General features: G+C 41.6%; 2 protein-coding genes across 7 annotated transcripts in view; one reads left to right on the plus strand and one right to left on the minus strand.

Annotated features, from left to right (window-relative positions):
• LOC111252234 (uncharacterized) overlaps nucleotides 1–6,448 on the plus strand; it is a 62,509-nt gene extending 56,061 nt beyond the window's left edge. For all 4 annotated transcript variants that reach the window (XM_086992977.1, XM_086992976.1, XM_086992975.1 and 1 more), the window contains 4 exons: nucleotides 1,296–1,752; nucleotides 1,911–2,251; nucleotides 2,608–4,085; nucleotides 4,579–6,448. In XM_086992977.1, coding sequence (XP_086849103.1) covers nucleotides 1,296–1,752; nucleotides 1,911–2,251; nucleotides 2,608–4,085; nucleotides 4,579–4,638 — 2,336 coding nt within the window. In that variant the 3' untranslated portion in view covers nucleotides 4,639–6,448. The remainder of the gene's footprint in view (nucleotides 1–1,295; nucleotides 1,753–1,910; nucleotides 2,252–2,607; nucleotides 4,086–4,578) is intronic.
• A 1,594-nt stretch (nucleotides 6,449–8,042) lies between these two features.
• Nucleotides 8,043–14,886, minus strand: part of LOC111253241 (uncharacterized) — a 30,292-nt gene continuing 23,448 nt past the window's right edge. For 2 of the 3 annotated variants that reach the window (XM_086992961.1, XM_022812368.2), the window contains 4 exons: nucleotides 14,321–14,477; nucleotides 13,603–13,809; nucleotides 13,022–13,446; nucleotides 8,043–12,803 (listed from right to left, as the gene is read on the minus strand). In XM_086992961.1, the coding sequence (XP_086849087.1) occupies nucleotides 12,504–12,803; nucleotides 13,022–13,446; nucleotides 13,603–13,809; nucleotides 14,321–14,477 (1,089 nt within the window). In that variant the 3' untranslated portion in view covers nucleotides 8,043–12,503. The remainder of the gene's footprint in view (nucleotides 12,804–13,021; nucleotides 13,447–13,602; nucleotides 13,810–14,320; nucleotides 14,478–14,886) is intronic. The other variant, XR_015330266.1, reaches the window with a different exon arrangement.

The raw sequence follows: 14,886 nt of genomic DNA on the forward strand, positions 1-14,886 counted from the left end.
ACTATGGTTAATCTATCCCCTACAGTTTTCCACGTAACGATTTTTAGCCTCTGTTCCCACCTATGACTAGCTTTTTGTGCTAGTTAGCACGCATTTCCCCAATGCTCCGCCTAAAAACGTTTGAAATATGCGACCGTCGAAACGTCCTACTGTGCCAACCACGCAAAGGCATTGAGCTCATATTATAAAAAGGCTCAAATCTGTATTTTGTAAGGGTTCCGTAAGTACCAATAGCAGCACAACAAAAGCGGTAAAAATAGGGCTCGCAGAAATATCATGCGAGGCTTTGCGATGAGTCATAAAGACGTCATTGTCTTAAAGTTAGGAGTTGGCTACACAGTGGTCATGGCTGAACGTTGGTGTAGAATGAAATTTGGATTGAATCAATTTGTTAATGCAACTGACTACTTACTGCAACTAAATCCATAGGAGATCAAGTTCGTAGTTTAGGTTGCGCAAGTAGGAGCAACATGAGAGGAACAGATAGTACAAGCAGTAACAGCCATTGAACTAGATAGAAGAGCTCGTCCTATTTGAAATTGGAACTGCTGTAAGAAAAGACCTATGGTGGCGGTTACTACAGCCGAGGCTGTAGCAATCAATGGCCTGTAAAGTGGTGGGTGTTTGGGTCACTGATAAATATGGCGTTTCCCGTTTTTGTTAGAAGCGTGGGCCTGTTTGCCTGTCTGACACACTATGTGTGTGTGTGTGTTCGTGAACATATGATTTTGCCTTGAGACTGCGTAGGTCTGTATGTGTGTGGATCCAGTCGACCTACAGCCGCTGTAACTGCCGGCATCGCTACGACGGCCCGACGTTTGGCCTCTGTTCATGGATGACTCAGCACTGAGTATAACAGTAGTTCTAGCGGCCGTTGGGTACTGTGTTTTTTGTGCATTGTTCTGTTTTCTGTCATACGAATAATTGCTTTCACATGCATATGCACGGATAAAAGGGATCAACTCTGCACTGCTAATTTTAGTCTGCAGTGTGAATGTGTGTGCGCAAGTCGCGTATGTATGTGCGTATGAGTCTATTTGGGTAGTTCGCGCAGCAAGAATCCAAACACTCTGGCAGTATGTTGGTAGGTACTATTGGCTAGATGGGAAATCCGTCCACATCCTTATTTCTTACAGGTAAAGATATTAACGCGACATGCTGGATGGTCTAATTCGCCATTTAAATAGCCTGCTGGTGCGTGATATCCTATCACAGGCGTGCTTGTTTCAAATAATACTTGACCGATTTGACCGGTTGGCGACTTTCACTAATATCGTTTTTTATGGTTCTTTCAGGCGGTTTCGCCGAATTTCAGAGTTGTTATCCTAGTTTGGTTGAGGATAAGCAACGACCTTGCGCCCCACTAGCGTCAGCGCTCTCCCAGCCATGTATGCCAACAACGAATGCAGGCCTGACCCGAATCTTGCCTTTCCTTTACTTGGGTTCACAGCAGGATGCCCACAATCGTCAATTACTTTGGGACCACAACATTACATACGTGCTCAACGTCTCGGCAACATGTCCGAAAGCCGACTTTATTCCTGAACCACAGTTCCTTCGTATTGCCGTAAATGACAACTACAGCGAAAAGCTACTACCGCATTTCAGCAAGGCGTCGCACTTTGTAGAGCGAGCTCGTGAGTCCGGCGGCTGTGTTCTCGTGCACTGTTTGGCTGGTGTCTCCCGTTCACCCACAATGGCCATCGCTTATGTTATGAAACATCTTCGCTTATCTTCTGACGATGCGTACAGGTATGAAATACTGCTTACCTACTGGACTTGCTATCGTAACAACACATTATAACAACGTATTATATATCTCTAAACCGACTTAGATATCTATGTCGATTTCTCAAGTGAAATTAAATTATAAAATTTAAATAAATTAGAAAAAAGTTAATATATTTCAGATATGTCAAATCTAAACGTCCTACAATATCTCCAAACTTCAACTTTTTGGGACAACTTCTCGAATATGAGAAGGAGCTGAGACGTGAAAAAATTTTGGAGGCATCTGCGGATATATGCTCATCGGCGCCGGTACTTTCGCCGTCACGGCCGCTCAGTCCTGCCAGTGCATTATTGTCACCCACACGTGAATGGGATTTGCCTGTTACCATCAGTCAGAAGAAACAGCGACTTTCGCCTCGTATGGCAATGCTACCCCGTCAGTTAACGTTGACTCTTAAGCAGCGGCCAATGGAAACAGTTCAGGCCTCACCGCCTGAAGGTAATAGCCCAGCCAGTGGAGGTGCGTATAACTGTCGAAATTATTACAATACTATTATTGCAGTTTTTTATTTATTTATGTAACGTTCCCGTGATTAGTCGATTGAAGCTGATTGATTGTATGTTGCATACAACAGAAATTACTGTAATAGCGGTAGTATTTCGAAATGCCGATGATATTTATTTGCGTGATAAATCTGTATTTGTGAGTACAGATATTTGTCATTGGGCCAAATGTAGTCAGTAAGTTTTACCAGTGTATATCATCCGCCATGTTTATCCTATCTAAAACTTTATTAAGAGCCGTTAGAAATGCTAGATATGATTGTTTTGAAAAAGCGCGATAATATTGGCATACGCTTGTTTTCGATGTTGCAGCCGTGTCACCGACGACAGGGATCGCCCGTCTGAATTTTGGCGGTAGCCAGGAAAATCTCTCGGTTCCGGAGCCTACGCGGCCATTCGAGGTCGCACGTTCGTTGAGCTGCAACCTTGAGTGGCTGAGCGCGCATGAGGACGAAAACTTGCCACCGCAAAAAATCGAACGAAACGTATCTCTGTCTCCGGGTTTGGAACGGCCGGTAGAGCTACTGCCTGGCTTTCATCTACAGCAACTTCAGCAATCCCACCCTGCCGCGCAGCCGGCGGACAGCTCGATGGGTAAACGCAAAGATCACTCGTTTAGCAAAGCGTTGTCGAAAACGTTAAGTGGTGCGTCGCTTCGACGGCATTTCCGACGATCCGATTCGGTGTCGACAAGTGGCACTAGCGGATACGGCTCTCAGATCTCGGATCACCTAGATACGCTTGAGGATGACATCCTTTCGGACTCTGACGAATCGTCGGTCGTGTTGCGCGCATCGCATATTCAAAGCGAACACCATGGTCATATCAAGGTGTCGCGCCACGACAGCGCTTACCGCTCGATGACATTCGAAGAGAGCCTCGCTCTGGGATCTAGGGAAAGCAGAGACAAGGAGCAGCAAAAATACAAACCACTTGGCAGCCCCCTAAGTCCTTCGGAGCAGCACCTCGTCAGTGACTTTGAAATTGAGACGCTATTTGAGGCTGACCATCCGTTTCGAGTCGACCCGTTGATAGCACATGGATGCCGTCGTGAGGCGGAAACACGAGTCCCACTGCTGTGGTCGAGCCAATGCTCGAGTGCGCACACTGAGCTAGAATCCTCACATGACTCGGGCTATATTACGTCGATTAGCTCGACGAGCAGTAGCCTTGCTTCAAGTATACGCTCGTCCGTTGTGAGCTCGTCAACATTATCAGCATGCGGTCGTCGAGCCACCGCAGGTATCACCGATTCATGGCGAAGCCAATCTTCGAGTTCACACGCCGAGCTGGAATCATCGCACGATTCGGGCATTGTGGCTTCGATGACATCGTCGACACCAAGTATGCGCTCGTCTTCCATCATGAGTCTGCCAGGCTCATCAACGTACAGACGCCTAAGGGCAGTGTTTTGCTCGCGAGAAGGAACAGCTAATGTTGGCAGCGAAACTGAGCAACGAGCGACCAAAATGTCGGAAGAGTGTGAAAGGAACGCGGATATATATGAGCAGATTATTGCCGAATTTGAAGCCACGAGACAATTTCATACGAAGACGGACGCGAAGTTCGCACACATTGCCAACCGGGTGCGAATGAGCGCCGAACACGGTAAGCAGATAGCCCTGCCTCGCGCACGAAGTCTACCTGGACTAGAAGTGCTCTACGCTAGTGAGTCCGTGTCTGGCAGTAACCGTTTTCATGGTCAACAACCACGAAATCGCCACTCGTATTCAGGGGCCGTCGACCTCAACCGTGAAAGTCCGGGATCTCCCGCGACAGCTCGAATTGCTGTGAGCATTACCGTTAGTTGAAGAAATTATCTAGAGGCCAAATACAGAGCAGCAAAAAACTTAGTGTATATAAACGATATAACAATCAGTGAAATCATCAGTACTGTATAGAAATGCTGCTATGGTATACTAGATCGATGCGATAGTCAAATTTAAGCAAACAAAATATCGACGACATGTAAGATAGTAACAGTAACTCGTAAAACTAATACACTCAATACACTTCATCAAGATGCTGCCCATCACACTAAAGTGCGGTATAAAGACAAAGTGAATGGATATAAAACGAGAATTAGGTATTTGTCACACTTATAAGGACGATTTAAGTGACTATTGATGTGCAATACACTCGGTACAACACTTGCGTAGTCTGAGATAGGCCGTACAAGCCAAATCCCAAAGTAGACCACTGTACACACGTGATGTCTTACAACGCCCCACACACATGTGGGTTGATTAACATACGCGTTTCCGTTCGATTAAACGATTGTAGAAAACCGAAAATATCCAAATGGCGGAAGATTGCTCACCACCAGCCGTGCCTCTCGTATAGCGCGATTCCGCCGTCTCGGAGTATTTGTACCTGCTCTATGTAATTTCAAGCGAAATACATATCGACACCAATTCCAGATAGCGATTATTTTGTTTATTCCAGTAGCAGCGGTGGCAGGAGCGCCCCGGAAAGAAGAATTAGATCTCCCTCTCCCCCGAACTACCGTCCAGATGTTAAGACGAGTCACGCGTTAGCTGATATGGAAATGGGGTAACATCTAGCGTGTATACTTATCATATACATTGGATTTTGTGCCGATAATAATTACGCGGTTTGATATAAGCAGTATATCGCTGTAGAGTTCTGTATTAAACAATGAACGCAATAGTCATATTCTGTAAAACCTAAAAAACCTGGTATGAAGCTTACCCATAATGTTCAACTATGTGTATCTGCTCTCTAGTCTTGAGGTCCTCGATGGCCTAAAGGCTTTGTTCCTCCTAATTCCCATAGCATCCCCCTCCCCCTCCCCTCCCCCCTCTTATATCTATAATAATGAAGGGAAGAAAGCATATCATTATCGTAAACAAGTGGCAACAAAAAAAGCAGACTATAGAAAAATATGTCATAAACAGTTTCTCTGAATAGACGGGCTTGATACGCCGCCTCCGAATAGTGGAGTATCTATCATCTTAAACGGTTACATGAGTGTGATTTAATGATAAGAAGTCCTAATGAGTACGACGAAGCGGAATTCGTGTATGTAGAGGCAGAAGCATGCAAGACACACTGAAATTCGTCGCCGATAAAAGGAAAGCGCTTATTTCAACAAATCGATGACCATAATAAGAACACTGAAGCAGCAGTCAGTTGATACACGACTAGAGGGCGGGGGGAAAAAGGCAGAAGAAGGCACTGTGGAAAGGATGGGGGAAGGCGTATCGGTAGAGTGAAGAAGCAAAAAAATATTAAAGTACTTTCGTCGTGCAAGCGCATGTATATACAAAGAACGATGGAAACGAGATTATGAATGGACGATTGGCGCACGGCATCTGTAGCGAAGGCGGACGGCAAATATGAAATGGCCAATGGGTATAGGATAATATCATATGCGCGTAACAAAGAACCTGGAAAATGACAACGGCAACGAGAAGAAAAAAAGCGGGCGAGTAGCCAAGTAAACAAAACAGGGTCATCTTGTCATTTATCTATTACTGTATGGCACTATACTAGTATAATACAAATACCTACCGCGTCAATCGTATTACAATAGTATTTTTTCTGTTTCTCTTTTTGTGACTTTTCTTTGCTTCTGAAAATACATTGTATACCATGATTGACTTGTTTATTCACTAGCCTTCTCTTTTGATCGTTGGTAGTTTTGACAGTTGGTGGCTATTTTTGCTTTCCTTTCTTTTGCCTAAATCCAGGATTAACTGGCAATTTTTTTTATCACTCACTTCGCAAAACGCAAATATATGCAACGTACGTATCCGTGCGCACAGGCGGTGAATTTCGAATTTGATCCGGTCGTCCATTTGCGAAATAATAACGATGCAAATGTTGCAGTTTATTTGACGGTTTTCTTAATCCCGCCTACGCCGCTGAAACACGAACGAGGTTCACTATAGTTTCATACATGACAAAACATAAACGTGTGGCAAGCAAATGCAGATATTATGCGCGAGAACCGTCAAAACTAAGCAGTCGCTTGTAGGACGAAAGACGCAACAATACTGGCGAAATGAAAGAAAATAGCGAGAGCGAATCATAGTCGGCGTTGAAGAACGCACAAGCTGGCGTAAAAAATAAAGATCAATAAATTAATATATATAGTGTGTATACGAAGCGAAACACTGCGCGTAGAAAATATCGGTCTTTTTATTCTAATACCTACACGTGGATTTCGATATAGCTAAGTAAATATGTAAATTGTTTTGGCTGAAAATATTTCCACTTCCACTGTTTTCACTTCATTTTCACTTTTATTCTATTTTTTCATTCTACAATTATCAAGTTTAGCTTTCTATGTTCAATATTTATTTCTGCTGGAGCATAGTTGCACTATAACCTAAGGTGATTGCCATTAAGTTGCTGGTGTAAAATGCTGTATCTAAGTTTAGTTTTGAATTATTTAAGTATATTTTAAATGTTAATATCTTATGAAAAAAGATTCGTAGTTTTAAGTATAGTGAAAACAAAATAGACAATTTAATATTGCAGATGGATGGATGGAAATTGGATTCAGCCCTAGAGAAAATATGGCACAGCTCCGCAAACATCTTCTTCATTTAGCTATCAAGTGGCTTTCAGGCCGTTTGAAGCTGTATGAGTATTAATAGGTCAAGGCTCAATTGAAGTGGACTTACAGAAATATAAAAACGGGAAAGCCTGAAAGTAATACAAGCTCGTTTCAAACAAATATAAAGGGACTTTTCTGCTCGCTGCTAAAAGAAGCAGATGACGTACTGCCATTCGATTTTTATTAAAACATTAAATATGGTATTCACGGAAATTATATATTTATATATGAAAGGCATAGAGTTCATAATAATAGATATATGGAAGCAAGCAACGTTTTTTTGCGAAGTCACCTCTTACGCATTTAATCACGGCTTAGCTATGTGATAGTGCTGTTATTATCTCCGGATCACTGCTATTTCGGGAGAATGACCTTTAATCAACCATCTTGATGGGATTGTAGGAGGATTTTACCAGAAAGATAAATTGGCTTAGACGAAAAAATGTGGCAGCCCACAGTTTTCTCAACCTAGATGATTTTATTGCAAAATATTAAAACAAACCCAGATTGTTAAAACTACCCTCTATGAAAAGAGTATGTAAACAGTACTCTATCCTCTTTTATGAGCACTAACTTCGAATAAATAAAAATGCAAAAGGCTTAACGTTCGGATTTTTTTATAGCTACGTTGCTCATGATGGTAAAACACCGTACTACGGCAGCCTTATCTTTTAGTCTGCTAGTTTTTGCCAAACGCTCCTTTTCCATCTCGGCGTTTAGGGAAACTAATGTGGAAACACTCTAGGTAAGGGTAATGCTAGTCATCAGCAAGTGTTCCTAAGATAAGTAAGTTGCTCATACGAAAGACCTGTAAAGCAACTATGCTCATATTCAAGAGAACACAAGCACATTATGTTTGCTCTAATTAAAACGTTGTATCTAATAAAGAGTTGTATCGGCTTTTCAAAGCCCACGCCACGCTGCTCTCAAATATACTCCGGCGACTTTTTTACGAAGTACTTTAAGAAACACATTTCTATCTTAATACATCGTATTATAAGCCGATGACACGAATACATTTTTCGTCCGAGGAACCCTTCACTATAGTTTTACTGAAACCCTGGCACGTAACCGTTATAGATCTAAAACTATTTATAGTTGGCCTGTTACGCCACTTCAACGAACTCAATTTCCGCACAAAAATTACACCCGTCAGGCCCACTTTCAGTGTGCATGATCATTATTATTTGATCTCATTTTATTTACAATTACAAATGAAGAAGCAGATAATGGGAAACGCGTTACTCGCCCTTTGTTTCCCTTTTTGCCATTTGACATAGTGGTTCTAATGGCTGTATTTGTCTGTGTGTGTAGTACGTCATTTGTAGTGTGACGACGTTCACGTCTTTGTTCTTACCATGTAAGCTTCTTCATGAGTTGTTTTTTGCACATCGTTTGATCACCCCATAGCACCGTAAAACCACGGCGAATACACCCCACTCGCTCATATTCCCATATTCGTAAATACACATTCCTAGTATTCTATTATTAATTATTCATTATTTTTGACATCAGCAACATCCTATCTAGTATTTTACTTGTCCATTTTACAATTCTTCATTTCTCTTTCATTTTATTAATAATATTATTTTGTTTATTTTTGTGTTTGCCTACTTTTCGTTATGTTCTATGTTCTTTCTCGGTTTGTTTATCCCCGCTCGCAGTAAACGCTGTACGCCATAGGGGTCACCTCGTTTAGCCATTGGCACCACCTTTAAAGTACATCATTATAGGATTTGTTATATTTCAATAATAGGCCTGCTTGGTAGTTTGCTAATTTGTAATAGCGGATTTGCAGTCTCGTTTTAGTCGAATGCCAAAGGCCAAAAGATGCGCTGTCACCTACTATTACGTCTACACATGCGGACACATACACTTGCAACCCTTTGACAATTCATCTTCAATGGCCGTCCTGCTGCACCTACCAATACTTGGAAACGAGGTATTGATCAATAATAATGATGCTGCGCCTGTTGAGTGTGGTAATGACCGTCTGGGTGGCGGCGTGTGTACGTGTGTGTCGGCCTATGCTGGGCGCGCATGGATTCGTGAAACGGGCAGAGAAGAGACATCCACACGCAGAAAGAAGGGCACAGCGCACCGCTATGAAATAAAATACAGGGATACACTAGTCGAATATATTCCAGTGTCCTGGCTAGAAAATTGGTCGACCACTTTTTGTCTCTCAATGGCTTGCATACAACAGGCACAAACGTGTAACAATATCATAAGGATCGACGGCAATCATTGTTCATACATTTCATACCTACATCCGAACAATCGACTTCGCTCTTAGTGCAATTCACATGTAGTAATAATCATCATCGGTATCTATCAACCACATTTCTCACCACATTTTTCAATATCATCAGTAGTCATCTCTTCCTCCTCCTCTCTCTCTCACTTATCTCTCCCTCCCCCCCATCTCCCCTCTCTCCCCCACTCTCTCCTCACTCACTCACTCACTCACTCACGCACTCACTTCTCCCTCCCTCCGTCCCCTTCTCTTCTCTCTCTCTCTCCCTATATATATATATATATATATATATATATATATATATATATATATATAGTAGATATATACAAACATCTGTACATACGTTGCTGTTATCAATCATTAAGATGCTGACAATAATATTATAATTAGCACTCTCGTTTTGATGACTGCGACCCCCCAATACAAAAGCAATGAATAGGATCCGCTTGTTGCTGGTAAAACTTAGAACGGAGCTTTTCTGTCCTCTTTAATGGCGATCTTTCATTCATTCATTATCATTGTTCCAATCAGTGCGTTTAGTAAGTAAATATTTCATTTACACTCCGATATATCAAAATTGAAGCACCATGAGAATCTTGTCGCTATGATTCTTACTGGTCGGAACAAATCAAACGTGGTAGCACTGGCTAATAGCTTCTCGTTTTTGGCATACCAAGGGAACTCAACGCACATGGCACAAATGTACCGATTAGGAGAAATAAAACCTGTTTGACAAGAGTCAAGTATAGCCATTATAGATCATAGCACAAATAAGCTAACGTTGATATACTGCTGCGCTATTTAAATGGTCGTTTTGAGACTTCACACATTCATTCGTCTGAAAAAATAACCGTCACAGCAGCAGCAGCAGCAGTAGTGTCGCGTTTTAGCCTCTTTTTAAGTATCGATGAGAGCCGACGATTGACAAAGCATTTTAACTGAAATGCTTTAATATTAATAAATCTGTGTATTTATGTAGTCGACCAAATCGGCAGCCTTATCGAATAATAATGATAATCTGTCACATAAGCTGAGGTCTTTTAGTAGAAAGACGATAAAGAAAAAAAACTTACATTTATTTACTCCACTCATGCAGTCGTCAATCACATTTACGCATTTGACATCCATTGCTCAGTTTGACATTTAGTCAATATTATCAAACGTTTATACCAAAGTCACATCGCTTGCAGAACAATTTGATACTCATCCGAATAACTATAATAGTGGTGAGGTATCCTTGGATAATGTAAGCTACCGTGAACGTAGGGCGTAAAGTATAGGCCAAATAACAAGGTCCATTAAATAGAAGAGTTTTTGACAATTTTCTGGAAGGAACTAGTGTCACATTACGATGAAGGCGTATTGAAATCTGTAAGAAGTGATGTATGGGTAACAAAATACTTGACTATGGCTCCAATTTAGAAGCGTAACAAGAAATTTCAGTATTAGAGTACATATACTGTTCACCAGGGATAGCACTTGTCAAAACAAATCTTTTTGCTTAACAATATCTCTCACTTCTATTACAGTGATCCAAAATAGCAGATGGCACATAAAGCGCTTAGGTTAGTCGAGATTACATGTGGGGTAGCTTTCAACGTAGTAATGCCAATTGCCAACTTAGAGGTTCCGGCAGAATTCAACAAGCACGTAAACCCGTTTCCGAACGCAATTTTGTTTCTAACTAGGCTTTACATCCATAGTATTAAGGTATCGATATCGCGAAAGCGATATCTTCGATCGACATGCAGGCCCAGTCCGCTATCAAAATTTGTGGTAAAACTTCACAAGATATACAGCGTCCGTAACTTTGTCAATGAAGGATGTATACAATGTTATCGCTATGCGGATACACGTGATGACCCTGGCTTTCTAGAGAAGTTCGGCGCGCAATGCGTCTCAGAGCTCGGGCGCCACCTCTCGATTAATGCTACGCTGCAAAAAGAAACAGACGTCAACGAATACAGGGGAAATATGTATAATATTATCTGTATATAAGTGAGATAACGGAATATAGGGGGTATATAGATATGTACACAAATGTATATATATTCCCGGATATAATATCTGTGATATTTTCAACAACAACATAAAGAATAAAAAAGAAAGAAGAATAGAAGCAAAAAAAACTTCACATTTTTCTGCTATGTATGTATGTACAACAAAATGATCAAGATCTGCGTAATTGATGGCTGTCCTTCGCTGACACTAGAACAAACAATAATCGTTATATTGATAGTAACAATCGGGGTCTTGGTAATGGCTAAGTAATCTAGCTTTTTAGACAATATTTGTATATGTGTATTTGTAGCGTATAGTTGTTATAGGCGATTATTTTTTGTCCCCTCCAGGCAAGCTATGGGCTTTGAATTCGATTTTTAAATTAATTCATCGCGTAACTGCCATACCAATAACTTCTTTAGCAGTGCTTGATAGGCACCCAGATTCGCAGAGGATTTCGCAAAAGTTGGCATGCTAAAGATCATGCTTTGCCGAGACTAAAGTCCAATGCGCTTACAAAGGGCGAAGCGATAATTGGTCACATTGTTGTCCTCATAACGTAGCAATAGCAATAGTAAATACAAAATAGAACGTGATATATGAATATAAATGATCTTATACCAAATTGAAACAAAACACTGACTATAAGATACATACGACAAGATCATCCTCATAAGAACTAATGAAATAGAATGAAGACGACATTATCTGGATCTATCCATTTTTTTTCCGTTTCTGTCAATGGCAAAGCTCATTTCGTCACTGTATCGTCTGTGTGTAAACAAGCAGATTCACCTACGCAGCGGGTCGGCTTACGACCGCATTTCATCCATTCATAAAAACCCGCTCGATCTAGTCCCCAAAGGTATAAATACAGAGCGCATGTTACCTTACAATAATATTGTGTGGAATATAATCATATCATGCTTCTCAGTTTTATCTTATCCGTCCTGTAAGTTTACACTAACGTGTATCGGTTCATCTTTATGTAGTATTACTACGTATTCGCTCAATGTTGGTCGGCCTTTATCAGCACCCTATAGGGGTCAATTCCTCTGACAGCGCGGACGGTCCATGGCAAACGCGTGTGAAAGTCTTCAACACTGTACAGATGGCAGGCACCGATCGTAAGGTGTGCCTATCTTTTTTTTTTGTATTATTTTGTTCTTTTGTATTTGCGGCGCATACGCATAGCGCTGAAAACAACAGAGATCATCCTCCCTTCCATTGTCGTCATCATAGTCGCCGTTACCGCCATTACCATTGCAATCAGCATCAGCACCATTTTCTTCGTCAGGTGATTATTATCGTCGATCTTGGCGGCGCCTGTTTGAAACAAGGACATTGGGGGTGCGAAGCCGAATTCTATAAGTGTCCATTGGGAAGCGATGCTTCTTCAGTTGCTTGTGGTGGAGGCGGTGGCAGCGGTGGCGCGATATGTGTGTTTGCGCTGTTGTTGTTATCACTGTTGCTGTCGCTGTTGTTCTTGTTACTAGGGCTGCTGCTGCTGCTGCTGTTGTTGTTATAATTAGTGTTACAATTACTGTCATCAGCGGTGCCACTCGCTCCCTGGCGCAATCCGCCGAGTGCCTCTAGCAACTTATGCGCCTCTAATTGTTTCTTTTCCGAGGCTTCTGCTTCGGTACGACTCTCCTCTTCCAGTTGCTGTAAAATGATCAAATGGCCCAGAGCAAAAATAAGCCAATTATGATCTTTTTGTGCTTGCATTAATACCTGGCTATGCTATATGTGTATCTATTTACATATACAAAACACACGCTCCAGTGTCGAAACGTGTCAAATAGATCTGCGGTCTATAGAAATGTGGCTAGTTTGTAACAAAAACTAACTGTCTTGATCATCAACCATAATATGATACATACCTGCATGTGAGCTTTAACTCGTTCAAGTTCGTTCTCCAACTGTTCTTTCCGCTCAGCTAAAGTCTGCATTTTCTCTTTGAGATACATCCGCTCCTTGTTGCGTAGCTCATGATGGCGATGATATAACATAAGGATGGCTTCGACGCCTGGCCATTCATGAGGCCCTCCGAGGAACGGTGTCTGTGGCGTAAACGGACTACGACGGCCATCACCGCTAAGAGGGCTATCAGCACGTGGCGGACTCGCGCCGAGGTCGAGAAAATGGATACTGAAGGCAGGATGAGGTCTCCGACCCCGGAGCTCCGTATTCCGTACGTCATCGCTTCGTGCCATTGCGGTAGCTATCGTATCGGTGTATCGCTCGGACGGACTCAGCGAATAGTTACTGAATAAGACTTCTGGGGAACCTCCAGGCTCTAAAAAACCTACAGTGAATGAAACATCTCAGTTAAATCCTGAATCGTTCGTTTCAAGCGTGGTAAGCACGTGCTTACCAAATACCGTAGCGACCAAGCTCTAATCCAACTGTTTATTGTAAATTCCATCATGTAAGGTATCAATCATTTCAGTAATGAACGTACGAAGTTTTTCCCTAGTGTCTTTCAGCACCGACTCGTGAAACTCCTGGGCAAAGCTTTTCGGGTCAAATCGAGCCTTTTTCAGGAGAGTCTCATCGAACTCCTCGCTGCTCCTGTCGCGCGATCTGCATCTTCGTCGTCGATCAGGCACTTTCAAATTATAGCGTCGTGCTCGATCTTTAAGTACGGTTCGCCATTTTACCTCCGTCTCTGCAGTAAACATTATGTGTATTTGAAGCTGTGAGCGCACCGAATCTCGAAACTATATCATACGACGTTCGCCAGTATGCAAATATGTTATTAGTTGGTTTTGGCAAATCCGAATACTTCTGTTAGACGAGTGGTGACTTTTGTAAATAGTTTGTGTCAAGGAAAACAGTCTATTCAGTTTACTTGAATTTGTTTGTATTTGGAATATGATAACGGAGAGTGTTTGTAGATATGTTAAGAAGTGAATTTCCTATCGATTGATACTTTTTATATTCAAACGTAAGCGCCATTCAGTGTCTTCGACTATCTAGGCAAATATCGGCTTCCCTTATCACTTTTGCTCAACAGTTTTTCGTATATTCCACAACTTTTTTCATCTTTTTTTAAGCTACTCTTGACCTAGTTATGTACCTGGTACCTAACTTTGCTTGACGAGCAAGCCCTGTTATGTGTTTATTGCGCAAAATAGTAAATACAATAGTACAATTTGTTTAACCAAATTTTTTCTTACCTATTCGGTCGACTTCCACCGTTGGAGCCAAATCAAGAGCTTGCAGGAAGTGTGTCGCAGGGGGGGACTTTGGCGCTGGTGGGGGTAATTTCGCTTTAAGACTTTCAGGTTCATCGGGTCCTTTTTGCGCTTCCACTTTGGGTTTATTCTCATTTTGCTATAGAAAGGTATTGCGACAAAAAAGTCAGCTATGAGTTTACTAATAATTTGACTTGGGCAAGGCATCTCGCTCAACAACTTTGTACGCGGTTCCTCTTACACTTCTAGAACACAGTGTCAAACTAATTAAGTGCTTGTTGAAAGTGATAGATCAAACATTAGAAGACAGTGAGCTATGCTCAAACAATATGTTTGAAGAAGCCTATATTTTAGAGAATAGGCGAAAGTAACATCTAATAATATTAAATGGAAAAAAAAAAAATAAACGTGATATGTATATATATACATGGCTCGTCTATATATGTAGACGAGCCATATCCACTAAAGTAAAAGAGCTAAATGAGAAAAACACTTTAGTAAGGCTAATTTGAAAAAATCCAGCTTCAAGTTTTTCCTGACTAAGTTGA

The sequence above is a fragment of the Varroa destructor genome, unplaced genomic scaffold (assembly GCF_002443255.2).
Source record: "Varroa destructor unplaced genomic scaffold, Vdes_3.0 BEIS01000006.1, whole genome shotgun sequence".
Lineage (NCBI taxonomy): Eukaryota > Metazoa > Arthropoda > Arachnida > Mesostigmata > Varroidae > Varroa > Varroa destructor.